Genomic DNA, 20,275 nt, shown 5'->3' with positions numbered 1-20,275 from the left:
CTCCAGTGCTCTGCTGAACTGGTGCCTTTGGGCTTGGTCTTGCTCCCATCACAGCCAGGGAAAGGGACTTCAGTAGAAGCTCGCTCACCCCTGAGCTGCACCCCTCTCTCCTGAAAGCAGTCCCCCATGGCTGCTGCTAGGCCTGCTCTCCTGTCGCCAGGCCGGCGCTGAAGCCTGCTGGGCTGATTTCACTCAAAACTCTGGCTGCAAAAGCCAGATGATGGGATATCATAGTGCGTCTATTGCAGTCGGGTTCTGCTGCTGCACCCAGCTATGGGCAAGGACCAGGCAAACAGACAGCATTTGTCAGACATCCGCTGCTTTGCCCTGACATCCAGAGCAGAGCAGAGAGGTTGGTTTGTAAGCTAAGCCATGGTTTGGAAGTGAATAATTAGAAGCGGGCTTTTGGAACAATACACCGTTTTTCAGGCTAAGAGGGCCAATGGTGATCACCTAGGCTGACCTCCTGCATAACACAGGCCAGAGAATGTCACCCCGGGCTTCCCTTGTGGCCGAACAAGAGCGGATCTAGAGCATGCTTGTCTGTCCTTACACTGCAAGAGGTGTGACACCAACAAAGCGGCACTGTTCTCACTGCAGGGGAGCCTCCCGACTGCCAAGTCCCTCTTGATTTGAAGGGTAAAGAGATACCTGCAAAGGAAGAGAGAACAGTTTCCTGACAGAGAGCAAACGTTCCCGCTCCCAGCTCAGACAAGTTATTAAGAAAGACAGCCCCCCCCCCATGCAGTGGGGACTTTGCTAGACAGGGGCCCTCCAGGAATCAGTTAGGCTTTGCACCAGTGAAAGGCCCAACCCTGCAAGGAGCCAAAATCCTTCACCTGCCAGCTCTGCTCAGAGTGGCAGTGCCGGGATCAGGGTGGATGTTTATAAATCCCTGGGCGATACTCAGATGGAAGGCAGTACACGCGGGCCTGGCAAGAGACCATTTGGATCCTGATACATCATGTTCACTGGGGCCACTCCCCTGCCCATTTCATGTCAGTTACAGACTTTTTTGAGGCCCCGGTCCAACTGTCCCCATTTCCCCTGCCTCTTGTCTGCCTGACCCAGAGCCCAGGGATGTCAATGGAAGTGTTTCCACTGAGACTGATGTGGCCCAAGAAAGGGTCAAGTGCAGGGCTGGTGGCCCTCTTTTCGCTCCTGGATCAAGGAGATGGGACGGGCTGGTACACACGGGGCTCCAAACCATGCTGGTTCACCACCATGTCTGAATGCAGTGCTTTCCAGCAGGGCTCTGCTAGAGAACAGGGTCATGGGGTGTGTTTGGCAGAGAGCAGACTTGAGAATGCTCAAGAAATGATTATTAGAGATAAGAAAAGAGAAAGTGATTTTCACTGTTTGTATATCTCTCTGCTGAGTTCAGAACTTAGCCGTAACAGCTTCAGGGTTAAGTAACAATGAAACATGCTTGTGTGTCTTAGCTGTAAAATCCTTGATCTGTGCAAACAGCAGGGCCCTCCCAACAAAGCAAGCTAACAAGTAAAACCCAAGCCCACAAAACACAGACCAGACAGAAGAATAAACACCTGCTGTAAGATAAAAATCACTGGCTGGAGCCAGTGGGGTTGACAGCAAAGAGGAGGAGGACAGAAGTGGACAGCTAAGCAAAAGGTTATTAGTTTATGGGATTTATGCATGAGAATGTTTTACTGAGGGGTCATACTAGAAAGGTACACAGATGGGCAAACTGAGTCTGTTCAAAGTTACAGAACTGAGGAGAAAAGCTAAATGACTGACCCCAAGTGACGGGAGAGAACACATGGGAAGAACACAGCAGAGACCAGAGATTTGAAAAAGTCACCCTGACCCCAAGAAAGGTTGCTAGTTTGTGCAACTATATCACTTGTTGTTCTTGCCATATCGGGTTTTGCATGCATATGTGATGGCAAGATGATCATGGCGTTGGCTTAAAATGCCCAGAATAAAGTCTAAAAGGAACTGTTCAAGTCTCAGTTGAAGTGGATCTCGTTTTACCCCCAACAGTTCTTTCATTACCACTGTGGACAGGGATTTCTTCAAATCAGAGAACTCTGTTGCTGGCATGGCTGTGAAACCAACACAGGTAGGGCCTGTGGAGGGAGTCACTTGCCTCGTAGGCTGTGCCAGAAGTAAAGATATGATCTGATAGTTTCCCCAGAGGGAAGAGAAGAAGTTAAAGGGGATGATGGAAAAGGGGGTGGCAGGGACTCGCCTTCGGAGCGGGCTGGGAGCTGCAGCCGTCCGATGCAGGTAGGAAGCAGCCCTGGCTGAGTAGGGGCTGGCGCGGGTGATGACCTGGCACCTCCCCCGCCCACAGTAACTGGACATTGGGCGTCTGGCCAGTAGATCTGAAACTGGACTTTCTGGTTGAAAACCAGACAACTGGCCACTCAAGAGTCCAGTCTCCTTCTATCGCAGAAAACCCTAACATGTAACCCCATTCATAAACTTATCAAGGTCCTTCGCAGACCAAGACGATCAGCCAGTATCCTGGTGTGATTTTGGTTTTAAACTCAGATCATTTTACACATTGTAAAGAAGCATTGTAGACACTGGTGATTTTAGCAGCAGGGTCAGGAACAATTGAAGCTTTCGACACCCAGTGTGTGGGAAGCAGTTTGGGATTGTGAAATGAGGTGTGTCGCTTGGGTGTTTAGAGAAATAACACTGGCATTTGAACGGCAATCTGTAGGTTTCAGGGTGAATATAACACTTCGAACTATGGGGCAGTTCACACCTCTCAGAGCTATTGTCTTAGGTTGGCTAAAGAATCTGCATGAAGCTGCTGCATTGGTTTTATACTTGGTTCATGTCTGTAATGTTTTATCGTTTTTAAATAAAAGTTTATGTTCTAGAGCACAATTTTGCACTAAAAGGTAGGATTCTGCAACAGATTTACAGATCACAGGGAACCCCAATCAATGCCTAGCAAATAAAAATCTGCAATATATGGCTGTGGCTATGGCTAATGGACAAATAAAGATGATGGATTAGGCAGAATTTTTTGTGTTTCTAAACAGAGGGTCAGAGAAAGAAATATTTGCAACATATAAAGTTGCACTGATAGTCAAAATGACTATTGCTAGGGGGCTTGTTTTGGCTACAGACACGGAATGATTTAGACAATGAAGACTGCGTTACAAAGCCTCTAGTAGCGAATAAAAATGTAGACAATGAAAAAAAAATAGTGCTGTACCTTGTCAACTCTTCTCTCAGATGTCCAGGGTCCACTGGGAAAAATTTCACCATAAATTTGAAAAGAACCTCCTTAGGATCTTAAAACACAACATCTTCATAAGTTTTATTTCAAATGTCTGTTGAGAACATTTACAAATCTCTTCACACACCCTGCACCCACGCACACCGGGGAGTACATCACTTTGATTCCTTACAAATTTGGCCCTGACGGGTGCTGAGCATTTAGGATGTGATCCTGCAGGGTGCTGAGTCAGGGCTTCAATCCAGCCACATATTTAAGCAGAGGCTCAACTTGAGCCACATGAGCTGTGCTATTGAAGTCAGTGGAAGAATAGCCCCACTCCTGTAAGCAGGATAACCCCGACGATTCAAATTAAACACATGCTTGAGTGCTGCCCTGGATTGGGGACAGGGCACTCAGTACCTGGCTGGATTGAGCCACTGCAGAGCAAATGCAATTCCCATTTGATTCCAATCACCTCACAGGATTGGGCCCATCGTGCTGCTCCTTTGCCCACTGAATTCAAGAGGACCGCAGTGCCCGACGTTCAAACAATCATGTTTAGCATTTCTTAACGTGCCTATCTCAGTGGGGCTCCGGTCTGCCATCTATTCTGAATCCGCCCTTCCCATCAAGGGTGGGACAATACCGCACAGCGACAACAGCCCCTACACCGAAGATACTGGTGTGCAATGAAATCCCATACAAACAGAAAATGTAACCAGCCCATTCTGCAGGGCCCAGAGGTGGTGTAAGGAAGAAACAATTCTTCCAAAGGCTAGTTTGTGCACTGAGGGGCAAATTCTGCTATCGGAACTGTAGGATCAACTCAGATCAGTGTAATTGCAGGGTTGTTTTGGGCAGGGAAGGGCTGTTGGCAGGCATGTCATTGGGAAAATCCTACGGGACACCATATTCCCAGCACCCACGTCTGCCCACAGCTCCACCCAGATAAATCCTGCAGGCATCTGGGTGGGTTTAACAAAGGGCAGACTTGTGTCCTTGACAGAGTTTTAAAGCACTTTGTGTCTCGGCCACAGGTGGGCTAGAAGGGAAACCCAAACGGAACGACGTGGCCTACGAAAGGGCACCGGTAAATGGCCAGACTGCAGTGGAGTTGATTCCGGGGCCCCAGCTGCCTCTCTGTGGAATAATGGACACAAAGCTGTCGAGACTGAGGCGGTGGCTACACCACAGAGCTGACAGCAGCACAGCGAGTGCAGATGCTCTAAGCTGAGTGGAGAGGAGAGAGTTCTCCCGTCGACTTCATGACGCCAGTGCCTGAGAGCGGCGGTAGCTATGGCAGCCGGAGACGCTCTCCCGGAGACACAGCGCTGTCCACACCAGCGCTTAGGTGGGTGTAACTCACATTGCTCAGGGGGGTGATATATTCACTCCCCAAGCCACGTAATTTAGACCAACCTCAGCTGTAGTGCGTACACAGCCTTTGATGTGGAGCCAGAAGGCCGATGGCTGGGTCTGCAGCCTCGCCCCTGGAAATGTCCCAGTGCACACCTTAGCCCTGCCTTGCACTGTGTGGGTCGAGGGGACTCTGGGAGCTACATACGAACGTATTGGCTTCCCTGAAACTGGATTAAGGGTAGAATCACCTGTTCCTCTCAGAGCCTGGGAGGTGACATTTGAATAGAAGATAGGAATCACCTTGAAGCAGGGAAAAGCTGAGAAATTTATAGGCACAGTGATATGGCAGCAGCCTCTGAAATGGCAGAGCTGGGGGGGGGAGGGGTCATGGCGGGGGTGGGGGCACCACCACCATGAGGACCATGAGTTGTGTTTCAGTCCATTCTGACCGGCATGCAGGACAGCACGCAACAGAATGTGTGTAGGCAAAACCTGCAAAGGGGCTGCTGCATTTTCTAGCCTGCAGGTCAGGCCAGCCTGAGAGCATGTGGCACACCCGCTTCTGAGCTGTGGCAAAACACCCAGGCCAGCCCAGAGCTGACACGTCACAGCCACGAAGTAGGTGCTTGTGCCAGGCCTTTCGCTCATGTTGAAATGCATGGAGGGCAATGTTGCAATCCAGCCCCGATGCTTTGCTCTGCAGCCTCACCTCCTGCAAACAGGAACCACGATTTCACACAGGGCTCAGTGCAGCAGATACCTGAGCTTGATCTTGCTTGCAAATTCATTTTTGAAAATCATAATCAAAGCTGATGGGGAAATGGGTTAGATGATTGGCTCTGTGGCTGGCAGTCTGCAGGTCTCCTCGGGCTAATCCCAGCTGGGATGGGATGCATCTCCCTGCAGACGCCCAGCACACAGAACCAATGCTGCCACCAACACCATCCATAGGCCAGGGCTTAATTGTAATGACAGAGGTGCCAGGCTCAAGCAATTTTTTTATATTCATAACTGATGCAGCCCGCCCAGAGGGGCCGGGGCTCAGCCCTGGCACAAATTACACCCTGGCCTCCACCCGGTGCTAGCCTGTGCAGCGGAGTGAATGTCACCAGTTATAGCCCCTTTGCTTGTGTGAGGGTTGCAGAGACCAACTTATTGCTCTACTGCGAGCCAGTGATACTCAGCTTGTGGCTCGCGAGCCCCAAGTGGGGCTTTACTGTGTCTCCTGCGGCTCTTTGCAGCACATGATACTAAAACACTGAGTGATTTCATATTAACCAGCCTGTTATTAACCAGTCAGGAGGCCTTTACTATGTTATTAACCAATTAAGTTATCAACTTGCACAAACGTATTAACCTGTTTGCTGTGAGAATAATATACATTTACACTACATATTTCCCTGCCATGCTGTTTATATATGACTAGTACTATAGTAAATGAAACAATGAATTCACTTCACTGGGGCTCTTTGGGGTAATGTCACTCACTAATTTGGCTTCTGAATCACTGAGGTCTGAGTATCACTGCTCTATGCACATGTAGCTACACTCCAGACAGAAGAATAGCTTTTGGCCGAACACTGATCAGGCATGTGAGCTGCCAGGATCTTGCAGCCTGAGTTTTGTTACAGACAGGACAGCATTACCCTTGCTCTGCTGACAGACAGTGATCAGGATGTAAACTGGAACGTGAAGCTTGGCCAACAGCCTCACCCAACCCCGCAGCACAAGGTGAACCCAAGCAAACGCCAGAACCTGAAAGCCCATGTCCCCAAGCCTCAGCCAGCTCACAAATGTGCCGGTGAGACTTCTGGTATTAGCTGACATTTGTCTGCAGTGGCTAGCACACGGTTATTCCTTAGACACTTACTTTTCATCTGCTTTGTTATGGGTTTTAGAAGCTCCAGCCAAACCTGTAATAACAGCAATGAAGAAGTTGGTGAAGACACATCATGAAGTGCTGGATTTGTATAAATAAAAACAACACAATGTGTCAGGAGAGAAAGTAGAAAAGATACAGGCCTGCTGATGCTAAGAAAAAACTAAAGAGTGACCTGCCAGTAATGGGGGAAGGAAGAATAATAAACCCAGATGGGGCCGTGTTCTCCCACTGCAAGATGGGAGGAAGTCACTTGAGCACACTGAAGTCAATGGAACGTAGAATCATAGACTATCAGGGTTGGAAGGGACCTCAGGAGGTCATCTAGTCCAACCCGCTGCTCAAAGCAGGACCAATCCCCAACTAAATCATCCCAGCCAGGGCTTAGTCAAGACTGACCTTAAAACCCTCGAAGGAAGGAGATTCCACCACCTCCCTAGGTAACCCATTCCAGTGCTTCCCCACCCTCCCAGTGAAATAGTGTTTCCTAATATCCAACCTAGACCTCCCCCCCTGCAACTTGAGACCATCGCTTTTATCCTTAGGGGAAGAATTAGGACCAGGACACTCAAGAATTTTGATAGTTTCCACCTTTACTTCTGCTTTTGTGCAATGCCCAGGGGAGGTGCCTGTTTTGCAGGAAACTCATTGTGCAACAAGAAGAAATGGGAGGCGGGGGGAGGAAAGAATCCTGATCGAGACTAAAATCCCTTTTAAAAAGCACGTGTAGGCTCTGAACAGCTCCGCTGATAAATGAGTGGGCCAGAAAGCACTCTGGAAAGCCCCTATGCCTGCAAGGGTCATGGCACAGACTGTGTCCCCAGCATCCACTCTGCCCGACGGAGCTTTCTGAAGGTTACTAGAAAGTTATTCTAAGAAAGCAGCGTGGCGAAAGTGCCGCTCATGAGCCTTGTGTTCCCCACTGCAGCCGCTTCCGCCTTTGGGCCCGAGACAGAGCCCGGAAGGTCTGTGAGGATCAGCACGCGGCTCTGTCCCGCAGCAGCCCCCCACCCTGACCACAGTGGAGTGCTGCATCGCAGCTCCTGCTCCTTCACATTGTCATGCCAACAAGGGGCAGCTCTCAAGCTGGTGTGACCCCCCCCCACACTTAGCGTCCCTGTGATGGGCAGAAGTTTCCACTCTTCTCAGTTACAATTGAACACCCCTATTCCGCCTTCTTCACAGAGAGGCCGTGTGGTCTGGTGGATGGGGAACAAGGAGACCCGGTCTCCATTCCTGGCTCTGCGTGCACTGATCTGCTGTGTGGCCCCTGGCAAGTCACCTCCCCTCCCTGTGTCCCGACTCCCCGCTCCACCTTTTGTGGTGTCAGTGGTCAGGCTGGAAGGCCTGGTCTTCACAGGTGCCTCGCGCCTACCAAAACCAGTGGGGGTGCAGCACCTTACGTCCTTTTGAGGATCTGGGCCTGGGCAATTGGGTGCAGTAATGATCTCTCACTGTGCATGTTCAGAGCCTTGTCCAGCCGGCTCCACTCTGGCCTGGGCCTCCAAGCGCTGCTGTAGGTTTGCCAACTTTCTAATAGCACAAAACCGAACATCCTAGCCCCACCCCTTCCCTGAGGCCCCACCCCCTGCTCACTATATTCCCCCTCCCTCGGTGGCTTGCTCTCCCCCACCCTCACGCACTTTCACCAGGCTGGGGCAGGCTTGGGGATGGGGATGAGGGGTTCAGGGCTCCAGGCTAGGAGGTGAGGCCAAGGGATTCGGAATATGGGAGGGGGTTCTGGGTTGAGACAGGGGTTTGGGGTCTGGGAGAGGGTACAGGCTCTGGGCTGGGGCCAGGGATGAGAGGTTTGGGGTGCAGGAGGTGGATCCAGGCTATGGAGTGGGGCTGAAGGTTGAGGCCGGGTTTGGGGTGCAGGGGGCGGTGAGGGCTCCGGCTGGGGATGCAGGCTCTAGGGTGGGCCTGGGGATGAGGAGGGAGCTCTGGGTTGTGGGGGGCTCAGGGCTGGGGCAGGGGGTTGGAGTGCAGGCTTCCCTTGGGTGGCTCCCATTGAGTGGCGCAGCAGGTCTAAGGCAGGCTCCCTGCCTGTCCTGGCTCTGCACTGTGCCCCGGAAGCAGCCAGCAGGTCCGGCTCCTAGGCGGAGGGGCCAGGAGGCTCCATGCCCAGCTTTCACCCACAGGCATGCCCCCCCCCAGCTCCCATTGGCTGCGGTTCCCAGCCAATAGGAGTGTGGAGCCGGTGCTGGGGGCGGTGACAGTGTGCAGAGCCCTGTGGTCCCCCTGCTTAGGTGTTGGACCTGCTGGCCATTTCCAGGGCACATCATGGTGCCAGGACAGGTAGGGACTAGCCTGCCTTAGCACTGCAGCACCGCCAATCGGACTTTTAATGGCCTGGTCGGTAGTGCTGACCAGAGCCGCCAGGGTCCATTTTCGACTTGGTCTTCTGGTCAAAAACCGGACACCTGGCAACTCTATGTGGCTATCAAACAAGCGATAGGCAGGGCGGGTAGAAGAATGGCAGGACAGGAGCAGAGTGGGGAGGGGAAGGGCAGGTTGTGGGGACAGACAGGTGCAGAGCAGGTGGGCGGATGGGAAGGCGCTGGGGTCGGGTGCAGACGTCAGGAAAAGGAAGCGGGACCAGCAATGTGATATGTGTTATCGTGTCACTAAAGACTGTATCATGCTGCCTATGCACACGGTGGCAGCATTCCCGCTGCATGGCAGCCTTGCTTCTGGCATTTGCCACCTTTAAGTCCTTTACTTTGCAACCTTCATGTCTGTTGGAACATATTTTTGAAAGGTAAAAGCTATCTAACAATGGAAGGTCGGGACTGCTGAATGCTGCCCTTGCCTATTGCTGTTTCATTCAGCGGGAACTTGGCCTTATTGAAGAATGTTACTTACATTGTTTCCAGCCTGGCTTTGGAATTCCAGTCCAAAGTATTCCTTCTCCGCGAGGTGCAGATGGCTGCAACTCAGGTTGAACAACCCTTTGCCAGACGACTTTTGCTAGCAAACAAAAAGCTCATTAGAAGCAGTGCAGTGGGCAATGTCCGGAGCAAGAGATTAACTGATGTCACTGATGTCAATAAGAAACTCCAGTCACGAATCTTTGAAGCTATTTATGGGCCCCTGGGCTAAGATGTCATGCCTGGAAAGTAGCCAGTACAATTTTGGGATGAGACAAATAATAATTCAATAAAAATAACAAATACAATAAAACAAACATACACATCCTATATACAGACATCTCATAATTATTATATTCTTCTGCATGCCTTTCACTGCCCCCACACACCTCTGCTGTCTCCTTCCCCTTGTCAGGTGCTATCCTTATGTAACATGCACAGCAGAGAACCGGAGTCCAAGTCCTGCTACAGCCATGGGCCCGAATCAGAGCTCATGCTGGTGAGACTCCACTGAAGTCAGGAGAGTTTCACTGGTATAAAGAGTGGCCTCTAGAGTTCATGTGTACACACAGCTGGTCCAGTGAAAGATGTTACACACACACACACACACACACACACACACACACACACACACACACACACACAGAGTCTGATTTTCACACTGAGCACCCACTCTTGGAAAGTCAGAACCCTTTAAGATGTCTCTTTAAGATAGGCATCTAAAAATTGGCACATGCAAAGGCTCATGAGTCACTTTTGAAAACGTGGGCCATCGTCTTAAAGTGTATCAAGCTTTTCTAATTATTATATTCCACCACCCGCTGGTGCAGTGCACGACACAGGTTATTCTGGCCAGCCCAAAAGAGAGCCGTAAAACCTTAATTCCACCCCAGCTCATCACGTAGCTGACATACACCATGTATTAAATAGAAGAAATATTTCAGGGAGTTTTAAAAAGTGTCATTGGGCTATTTTTGAAAACTTGGAAATGTTTCTTTTTCACCTAAGCCAGCAGCATGATCCAGAGACAAACCTTATTCAAGAAAGGCGAGTTGCCGCTGCATTTGAGCTGGAAGTGAACTACTAAATGCAGCATGTGTCATTCTCTTAGTCCTTTGAATTAAAACTCTTCATGGAGAATAAAATAAGAAAAGTTTCTCACAACTCCCAGGAATCAGAGGCATGAAAAAAAAAATCTGGACAAAATCTTAGTTTATTTTCTGTCTTTCAACAGAAGCTATTGCGGGAGATAGAGTGATTCAGACAATGCAGTGATGTTTCCTGAAGACAAATGCGCTATGCTCAGAACCACCATATGGAAATCTCATGTGAAATCAGGGTTGCCATGGCAAAAGCATTTAATTCACCCGCGAGCTGGAAGTGAACATCAAACCTGTGTAACTTGGTGGTACACACGGATCTGCTGCCGGAGAGCTGGTAAATTAATACGGTGCCCAGCTGAAAAGCTGGTGACGTTCCTTTAACGTCTTGGGAAGGAAGAAAGAAAAACGCTGGCTGCAGTGAAAAAAGGAAGCTGAAAAATGGACTGGCCAAAATATGAGCACCCAGCGGTGCTCACTCCTCTAACACCAGAACTATGCAAGGGACCATCCATCTGACCTGAAATTTGCAAGCTGCCTACAGGATTTGGCTATTGAAATTAATGGAATTCAGGCATCCAAACCATCCCATCCACTTTTCCTGGAGCCCTGTTCCTGGCCAAGGAGTCCACCTGACTCTGAACTGGCTGCATTTGTCACAGGCTGTTGAAGCAGGGCAGGGCTCTCCCCACCTGGGTCAGCCAGTTGTCAATCAGGGCAAGCGTTATTACACTGATGTCCTTTCTGGCCAGTTCTAGGGGCTGGCCAGATGCAAATGAATCTTTCGCACTTTGGGAAAAGGTAAGGGGATGCCTCAATAGTCTCTCTCTCTGTAACAAAAGGGGCTGAAGTCCAAAGCTTTGGGGGAGCTCAGTGCACAGTGGCTGCAGTGTTGGAAATACAGGTGTCTATTGCAGAACTGTGAGTAGTTTTACTAATGCAGTGCAGGTATAGACTGCCGTGCACCCAAGGATGTCAGTGCACTTCAGATATTTTCATTAATCTGCATAACTCTTTGATGTTCGAGGCCAACTACCATTTGTATCTGGTAGACTTAAACCCAGCACGCTTAAGTGGGTTACCTGAGTTTTCCCAATGATCGATTGGCACAGCTGGGAATAGAACCCAGGTGTCCTAGTGCCCAGGCACTAGCCCACCACATTTCCCCTCATTTTTCAAAGTGCTTCAGGATCTGAAGAAGAGCTCTGTGTAGCTCACAAGCTTGTCTCTTTCCCCAGCAGAAGTTGGCCCCGTAAACGATATGACCTCACTCGCCTTGTCTCTTACAAAATAGTAAACATTCAGAAATGAAGAGGGTTTGGTATGAAAGCGAGTTTAAAGAAGGACAATAATGAGCCTTAACTGCAAAGTGACTAAGTGAGATAAAACACTTAGGCAGGAAATAGCACTGGCAGGCCAATGGATTGCAGAGTTCCTTCCCAGAGGGAAGGGGAGGTGACTTGAAAACTACAACTTGTTCAGAGCAATATGTCCATGCTGCAAGTGAATAGCAACCCTTTGTCACTCACAGGGGGTGGAATTGCTAGCCCCGTGCGCTAAGCCTGCTGCACAGTGACAGTATAATAATGGTGTTCTTACTCCAGAATGTCTCATTTGCCTCAAAATAACTAGATCACGAGGATAATTAAAACAATTATAATTGTTTATTTCCATGCTAGAATTGTCAAGCATTACAGCCTGTGATGGGCAGCCGGAAGAGAGAAGTGCTCGCTGTTTTCTCACGAGGGTATTACTCACTTTCAGGCTTCAGTTCACAACACACACGGCATCACTTACGCCAGAAGAGCGTGCGTCATGGCTTTCTTGGAGGAGAGAGGAACTTTTGTCTCCCAATCTCCTGCCTCTAGCTTGTTCACCCTTTGTCCTTTCTCTTCTCCCACTCCTCCCATCACGCCTTTCCTCTTTAACAGCCTCTGCCCTCTCTCAGGAACGTGCTTTTTAGTGCACATTATGATGAGCCTGACTGGTAACCAGGCCCTAAACTGAACAAAAAGAAGCAAGTGCGGCCCGACCGCTGGCTGGGCTCAGACACCTTGAGGCAGGCTCCATGGACAATGGGCCACGGCCCCAGCTGGCGTGACATACAGCAGCTCCCTTGCCACTGGTGGAGCTATGCCAGTAGACACTAGCTGGGGACAAAATCCCAATATTTCCAAAGCATTGAAAGTGTTTAAATGACGCTGTAAATAAGTGACTAGTAAATAACTAGAATTAATCCTAGGCACTCTCCCAAGCGGTGGGAAACTCGGCAGTCACTGCCCAGAACCTCCCCGCATACCTGCTGTCCCTGCAGCCAGCACTTCTGCAGTGTCACGAGAGGGAGGGTGTCTAGTGGAGAAGGCAGGAGACCTAGGTGCCAGGCTCTGCTTTGACCCTGACCTATGGCGTGATTTTGGGGCGAGTCACTTCCCCTCTCTGTACCTCTGAGTCCCTCCCACCCTTGGTCTAGCTTGGATTGTATGTGCTCCCGGGCAACCACTGCCTCTTACTCTGTGTTTGTGCAGCGCCTAGCGTCAGAGACTTTTACCTCATTCAGCCTCTCTGCTGTAATACAAACAATTAATACTAGGAGTTTGCCCAGTGAGTGCTCCCAGAAACACTGCTGTGGGGCGACAGTGCCCCAAGGCAAGGCTGGAGAAATAGCACACTGACACTCAGCCACTAGCCACCCCATCCTCACCAGGCAGCGTGACCTCCAGGTTCTGAGGTAACCAAAGAAGGTCGAGCCTGACAGGTCCATTTTCCCCAGGGATGAGGCAGGAAAGGAGACGTGTGAGAGGGAGGCGGGGCAGAGGGCAACCAGCATTTTGCATTTGGAGACTGAGCCAAATATTGGATTTAGGTTACAAGTGAAAGGAATGTAAGGCCGTCCAGATACCACACTTGACAACACCTTGAGCTCCTTGGCTCAGCTTCTCTCCCGCACAGGATCCAGCGAGTTGACTCAGATGCTATTTTAAAATCAAAAGAGAAGACTCTCCTCTTGCTATCCAACATTTGGGATGTCCTCATTCTGACTTTGCTAAGCAGCTGGAGGCCGCGAGCGGCAGCATCTGTATTAATTACTTCAAAAAATGTTCATTCCCAGCGGGCGTCCTGTGAGGTCAGAAAATGCTCACATCACGGGGCAGCCTCGTTGTCAGAGACGACCAGTGCTAGAGAAGCAGAAGGAACGTGTGGAAGTCACTGATGGAGGAGTGGGACATAATTCATTCCTAAGTAACACACTCAATCATTATTTGGACAGTATCAGCGTACGAGGAGCTTGAGAGAGAGGCACCAATAGACGGTCCCTGCCCCAAGAGGTTACAATGCAGGCAGCATACAAAGGGCTTCAGGCACAGGGCGGTGTGTAAGGTGACTCCAAGCTGGAGCCAGATTTCCACCCCTCATGGTTCAGAAACGGAAAAACAAATGTCCCCCCTCCCAGTTTATTATTGATTTTTAAATCTCATTTTTTAAGCCAATCTCATGTTTTTGGGGGTCCTGACTCATGAGTTTTTAACACTTGGGGTCGGCAATTCAGTACATTTCCCTTGAGTTTTGTGACACTTTCCAGTCTGCTTAGCGTAACGCTGTCAGTGAAAGTGATGCTTTGTTGTGAGAGGCAGGCCCTCGGGCTCATGGGCACACAGAGAGCAGCGTGTTTGAAGGAGGGTCTTGAAAGAAGAGAAGGAGAACTGGATAGCACAACAACTGATTACAGCCCTTAACATATTTGATTATTGCTGTCAGGTTCTCCTCCATCTTATTTTCTCAAGACAAAATATATCCAGTTTTTTTTTAACCTTCCTTCCCGGGTCAGGGTTTCTAAACCTTTTATCAAGTTTGTTCATATTTCTATAGGTTTTTTAGAATAATCTTTTGGAGTATAACTGAGAATTCTACCTCTGCTCCAAAATGCTTTAAGGTTGCTTGAAAATATGTCACCTATGGAAAGGATATAACTATTTAATTCTGGAGGTATTCAGCATAATTTTCATAGGACTTTTCCAACAGGGTTGTGTCTACCCAAAGCGCCCAGACCACCGTTGCGTTCTAGAGGTATTCAGCTGCATTTGTACTACGCATCTCATGAAAGTGGTACCCAACAGGGGGACTGGGATGTGAGACACTGAGTCGCAAACTCAGCCCCATCTCAGAGGCGAGATGCCCCATGCTCGTAACAACAGGAAGAGGCATATCCTGCTGCACGAATTGGATGTCCCGGGCTGCAGTTGTCTCTGTCCACCTGGTGGCAGGAAGCACTGCTTGTGCAAAGGAACCAGGGTAAGCCTGCTCCAGGGGCCAGTGTAGCTCAGGTATGAATGCTCAGTGGCGAGAGGAAGTGGCAGGCTAAGTTTTCTTTCCTTAGGTTCAGCCAGGCCTGGAGCTGTTTGGGCTGGAGGAACCACCCAAAAGGATGCCCAGTTATTTCTGGAGAAAGGTGAATACCTCCAGAAGAGGACTGGAGTTGCCATCTTCCAAAAGAAACTCACTCCAGAATAAAGACAACCCCACTCAGCCAGGCACGGAGCCTGCCAGCATCCAGCTCCCTGCATGTAGGCATAAAAAGGTTCCCCATTGACTGGGTCCACCACCATCACAACAAAGAATAGCAGTATTGCAAGCAGCCTGCATGCTGCTGCAATGTGCTTATGCAGATGCAACAATAAGCAGGCCGATAAAACCATTTGGCAAATCCCAATCCAGATATTATTAGTCTGCAGAAGAGAAGAATGAGGGGGGATTTGATAGCTGCTTTCAACTACCTGAAAGGGGGTTTCAAAGAGGATGGCTCTAGACTGTTCTCAATGGTAGCAGATGACAGAACGAGGAGTAATGGTCTCAAGTTGCAATGGGGGAGGTTTAGATTGGATATTAGGAAAAACTTTTTCACTAAGAGGGTGGTGAAACACTGGAATGCGTTACCTAGGGAGGTGGTAGAATCTCCTTCCTTAGAGGTTTTTAAGGTCAGGCTTGACAAAGCCCTAGCTGGGATGATTTAACTGGGACTTGGTCCTGCTTTGAGCAGGGGGTTGGACTAGATGACCTTCTGGGGTCCCTTCCAACCCTGATATTCTATGATTCTATGATTCTATGATTCTATGATATACATATGAGCTTGCTGAAAGAGAGTCCTGATCTTCGGAGTGTTAGCTGTTTCAGTTCTCAGAATGCTAGAACTGTGCTAGCAACAGCCATGTTAAAATGCAGTGGTTTCTCCCACAGTCCGGGCTAGGTCGTAGGATATGATCCAGCATCCATTCAAGTCAATGGGAGTGTTTCCACTATGGGCTGGGAATGAGCCCTTAGTACCAGTGACAGTTTTGGTGATTCAGACCCTTGCCCAATGCTACTGGACTGAGACTACCAGCTTTGTTGTTTCTGCAGAATCTTACATAAGAACATCAGAAGACCTTAAGAATGGCCATTTTGAGTCAGACCAATGGTCCATCTAGCTCAGTATCCTGTCTTCTGACAGTGGCTGATGCCAGATGCTTCACAGGGAATGAACAGAACAGAGCAATTACTGAGTGATCCATCCCCTGTTGTCCACTCCCAGGTTCTGGCAGTCAGAAGCTTAGGGACACCCAGAGCATGGGGTTGCATCCCTGATCATTTTGGATAATAGCCATTGATGGGCCTATCCTCCATGAACTTATCTAATTCTTTTTTTAACCCAGTTATACTTTTCGTCTTGAAAACATCCCCTGGCAATGAGTTCCACAGGTTGACTGTGTGTTGTGTAAAGAAGTACTTCCTTATGTTTGTTTTAAACCTGATGCTTATTAATTTCATTGGGTGACCTCTGATTCTTGTGTTATGGGAAGGGGTAAATAACACTTCTCTATTCACTTTCTCCATGCCAGTCATTATTTTCAGACTCCTATCATATCATCTCTTTGTCGTCTCTTTTCCAAGATGAACAGTTCCAGTTTTTTTAATCTCTCCTCATACGGAAGCTGCTCCATACCCCTAATCATTTTGTTGCCTTTCTCTGTACCTTTTCTATTTCTAATGTATCTTTTTGAGATGAGGTGACAAGAACTGCATGCAGTATTCAAGGTGTGGGCATATCATGGATTTATATAGTGGCTTTATGATATTATCTGTCCCTTTCCTAATAGTTCCTAACACTCTGTTCGCTTTTTTGACTGCTACTGCACATTGAGTGGATGTTTTCAGAGACCTATCTACAATGACTCCAAGATCTCTCTCTTGAGTGGTAACAGCTAATTTAGACCCCATCTTTTTGTATGTATAGTTGGGATTAGGTTTTTCAATGTCCATTATTTTGCATTTATCAACACTGAATTTCATCTGCCATTTTGTTGCCCAGCTACCCAGTTTTGTGCGATCCCTTTGTAGTTCTTCACAGTCTCCTTAGGACTTAATTATTTTAAGTAATTTTGTATCATCTGCAAATTTTGCCACCTCACTGTTTACCCCCTTTTCCAGATCATTTATGAATAGGTTGAACAGCACTTGTCTCAGTACAGACTCCTGGGGGACACCACTATTTACCTCTCTCCATTCTGAAAACTGATCATTTATTCCTACTCTTTGTTTCCTATATTTTAACCATTTACCAATCCATGAGAGTACTTTCTCTTTTATCCCATGACTGCTTACTTTGCTTAAGGGCCTTTGGTGAGGGACCTTGTCAAAGACTTTCTGCAAATCCAAATACACTGGATCCCCCTTGTTCACATGCATGTGAATCTACTCACAAATGGAGGGCAGTCAGCTCTATTAAATCCCTTTCAGTAAATTCCTGCCTTGCCTCATGATAAAGGACAGGAGGATGCAATCAAATTTGTGCCCTTTGCTGGCTCTGCCTGGCAATTAGGTTTGCTGGTTTTCAGACAAATCTTGCCCTGTAGCAAATTATACTTGCAAAGACGCAAGTTCTGCAAATGTTCAGCCTTTGTGCAGAGCAGAAAGCAACAAAGCTGAGCAAGCTCCTCCGCTAGCACCCTGCAAGCTCATCTCTCTCCCCTGCCACTTGGGAGCCACGTGTCTCAGCTCCGCACTGGGTCTCAGGGCCGGAACTAGGCTCTCAGAACGGATTGGAACAGAAGTGCAGTGTTCACTGGCTTAGCAATCTTCCCTAAGGAAAATTTAACTCGTGCAGTGACACTGATCACCATTAAGGAGCCTAATAAAATTAGGGATGGCTCGGACGATAGAATAGGTGGCACAGAGGTTCCCAACCTGGGAGGTATTGTGAACTTCAGGCAGGGCAGAAAACTGGTACAGAGGGGCTGAGAGAGATTAGAAACCAGGACAGGGAACGTCAGCCTAATCTAACCAAACGGAAAGTCATGTGTCTAGGGAGCAACAAGCGAAGGATGATACTTGGAAAGCAGTGCTGCCAACACAGACCGACAGTCTGTGACAGCCAAACCAACCAACCAACACACAAAGGGACTGGCTGGCTCTGGCAGCTCACAACAAAACAGAGCCATATACAGCACTGGAGCAGAAAAGTGACAGCCCCTTCTTTGCATGGCACTGGGGAAACTTCCCCGGGGATAGCAGCGGTCAGTTCCGGGCACCTGGACAAGGAGGGGTTTACAGGAGAGCAACACAAATGTCTAAGGAGCCGGTGGGACTGACCGGTGAGGAGAGGGAAGAATTAATATTCAGAACAGTGGAGGAGGGGTCGAGCTCTTTGCAAGCACGTGAAGAATATGGACTCCAGGATGGGAAAGCAGGAACTTCGGGCGACGCAACTGGGGGAGAACTATGCGCAGTGGGATGAAATGAAGTGGAATATGGCTAGACATTTCTGAACGATGCGATCCGTTAGAACATGAAGTCATCCTTCAGGGAATGGTGGGCACCTCATCTCTGGGGAAAGCATTGGGCTCGGCCCTGTGCCTGCCCCTGGGGAAATGAATAGGGTCAGGCCTCCTTCATTGCCAGTTTCTATGGGCTCTGTGCTCTGCTCTGCTGTCAGATGGAAAGAAGAACATGCATGGAAGTGAGCAAGAAGGGAGCATTCAGAGGAGCCCTGCTGCTTCCCTCATCACCTAGTGTCAGAGCGAGGCCCTCAGAGCAAGCAGGTACTGGACCAAGGGTGCAGCCAGCAGATGCAGACTGTTCCCCTTACACAAGCAGCAAAAAGCCGCAGCAGAAAGCAGTGGAGGCTAACGCTGGTGGGGGCATCATTAACTCCCCCACTGCAGCAGTAACTGGTGGGGCTCACGTTGCATAGCCCTGGGTGGGGGGGAAGCCAATGGCTTCACAGCTTCCCTGGAGATAGAAGGGAAAAGGCTTTCTGGAGGGTCTGCAAAGGGACACCTGCTCTGATGCTCTGGATGGGAGTGTCACAGAACCCCCCCGCCTAGCTGCCTTGCTGCTTCTGGGGTTGGGACAGGGGAGAGGGAGGAGCCACTCCACATCCACAGGATCTCTTCACCCCCAGGGGATTTTGCTGCTAGAAGGAAACCAAGGAGCCCTACAAGAATGCTGGTAGGAGGTAAAACATGGTATCCCCTGGTTTGCAGATTCAGACACTGCTTCCTTCACCTCTGATAAAGGACAAACCTGGGTATCAAACCTGGCTGCTAACCCTGATTCTTTTGCATGTGCTCCTCTGAAATGAGACAACGCAGATGAAGTGAGCTGTAGCTCACGAAAGCTTATGCTCTAATAAATTTGTTAGTCTCTAAGGTGCCACAAGTCCTCCTTTTCTTTTTGCGAATACAGACTAACACGGCTGCTACTCTGAAACCTAGCATTTTTAAAGTTTCTCCTGAGCTTGAAGTAAATGCTAGCTGCGAGGTTGGGGGGGGGGGGAGGGGGGTTTGCTAGCAGCAGAAACATTTGCCCTAGCTGTTTAAGGTCTCAATTTTCCAAAAAGAGAGACAATTCTCCACCAGCTGGTACCTTTGTGTAGCTATTTACTCTGCTGCAAAGTGGGTGTACGGAACATCAGATCTGATCTGTCCAGTTCCACCAGTGGTATTTATGTCCATGTGGGACAGGTGCAAATGATTACCCAAGGTACCAGACAATGGGAAACTAGGCCCTTGTATTTGGTCTCTTTTGTATTTCTTCCTCCCATTACACTAAAGCACTCTACATTTGAGAGAGCTTTCCAAAGTCAGTAAGGGTTTAGGAAGAGTCACGTTTCAGTTGCTTGAAATATCTGTTCAAAGCTTAGCCTAGAGCAGTCTTTTTATTCTGGAGAAGTCACTAATTCAACTCCTCATTTATCGTAACCACAGAGCAGCAAATGCCTAAAAGGGGTTTCCAATACAGCTCCATGTAGGAAAAAAACAGGAAATGACTAGCAGTTGCTCTAATGGAGGCTATTTGCTGCAACAACATGTCATGCAGGGTGATCGTGCCATAAATGTCTTGTGCAAATAAGAACACAGAGATGGACAAACTGCAGCAATATTGTATTAGCAGCATTCATTGAACTCTCACCCTACACACACCGATCTCATCAGGATAAAACTCAGCAGGTTTAAAAACACCTCATTTGCAAGCTGACTCCATACCTCTGCTCCATTCATGTAACTCAATAAAAGTTAAAAAAAAATCTTCCTACTTATTCAGAGTACAGAATTACTGTATTCAAAAATGCAATTGCAAAGAAACTAAACTACAGCTGAAACTGAATACAAGTTCTCTCAGGCTATGTTATAAAATATTTCCTAGGAAATGCATTATAATCTGAATAAAATAACTTTATATAAAATAACATGGTCCCTGGGGAGAGATAACTATGTACTGAAATAGATCTGGTTAAATGTTATTTGAATGTGACCTTAGCATGTTAATCTACAGTATATTCTCATCACTCCTAAAGAGAGATGTAAACAGTAATATCACTTTGCATTTAGCT

General features: G+C 48.5%; 1 protein-coding gene across 2 annotated transcripts in view; it reads right to left on the bottom strand.

Moving 5' to 3' along the window:
* Window positions 1-20,275, bottom strand: part of FRMD7 (FERM domain containing 7) — a 43,372-nt gene that overhangs the window by 9,178 nt on the left and 13,919 nt on the right. The window contains exons 3-6 of one of the 2 annotated variants that reach the window (XM_038415127.2): window positions 9,306-9,410; window positions 6,432-6,474; window positions 3,197-3,275; window positions 554-651 (exon numbers count right to left, since the gene is read on the bottom strand). In XM_038415127.2, the coding sequence (XP_038271055.1) occupies window positions 554-651; window positions 3,197-3,275; window positions 6,432-6,474; window positions 9,306-9,410 (325 nt within the window). The remainder of the gene's footprint in view (window positions 1-553; window positions 652-3,196; window positions 3,276-6,431; window positions 6,475-9,305; window positions 9,411-20,275) is intronic. The other variant, XM_043491534.1, reaches the window with a different exon arrangement.

This window comes from Dermochelys coriacea, chromosome 9 (assembly GCF_009764565.3).
Source record: "Dermochelys coriacea isolate rDerCor1 chromosome 9, rDerCor1.pri.v4, whole genome shotgun sequence".
Lineage (NCBI taxonomy): Eukaryota > Metazoa > Chordata > Testudines > Dermochelyidae > Dermochelys > Dermochelys coriacea.
This window is presented reverse-complemented; position numbering and strand designations above follow the sequence as displayed.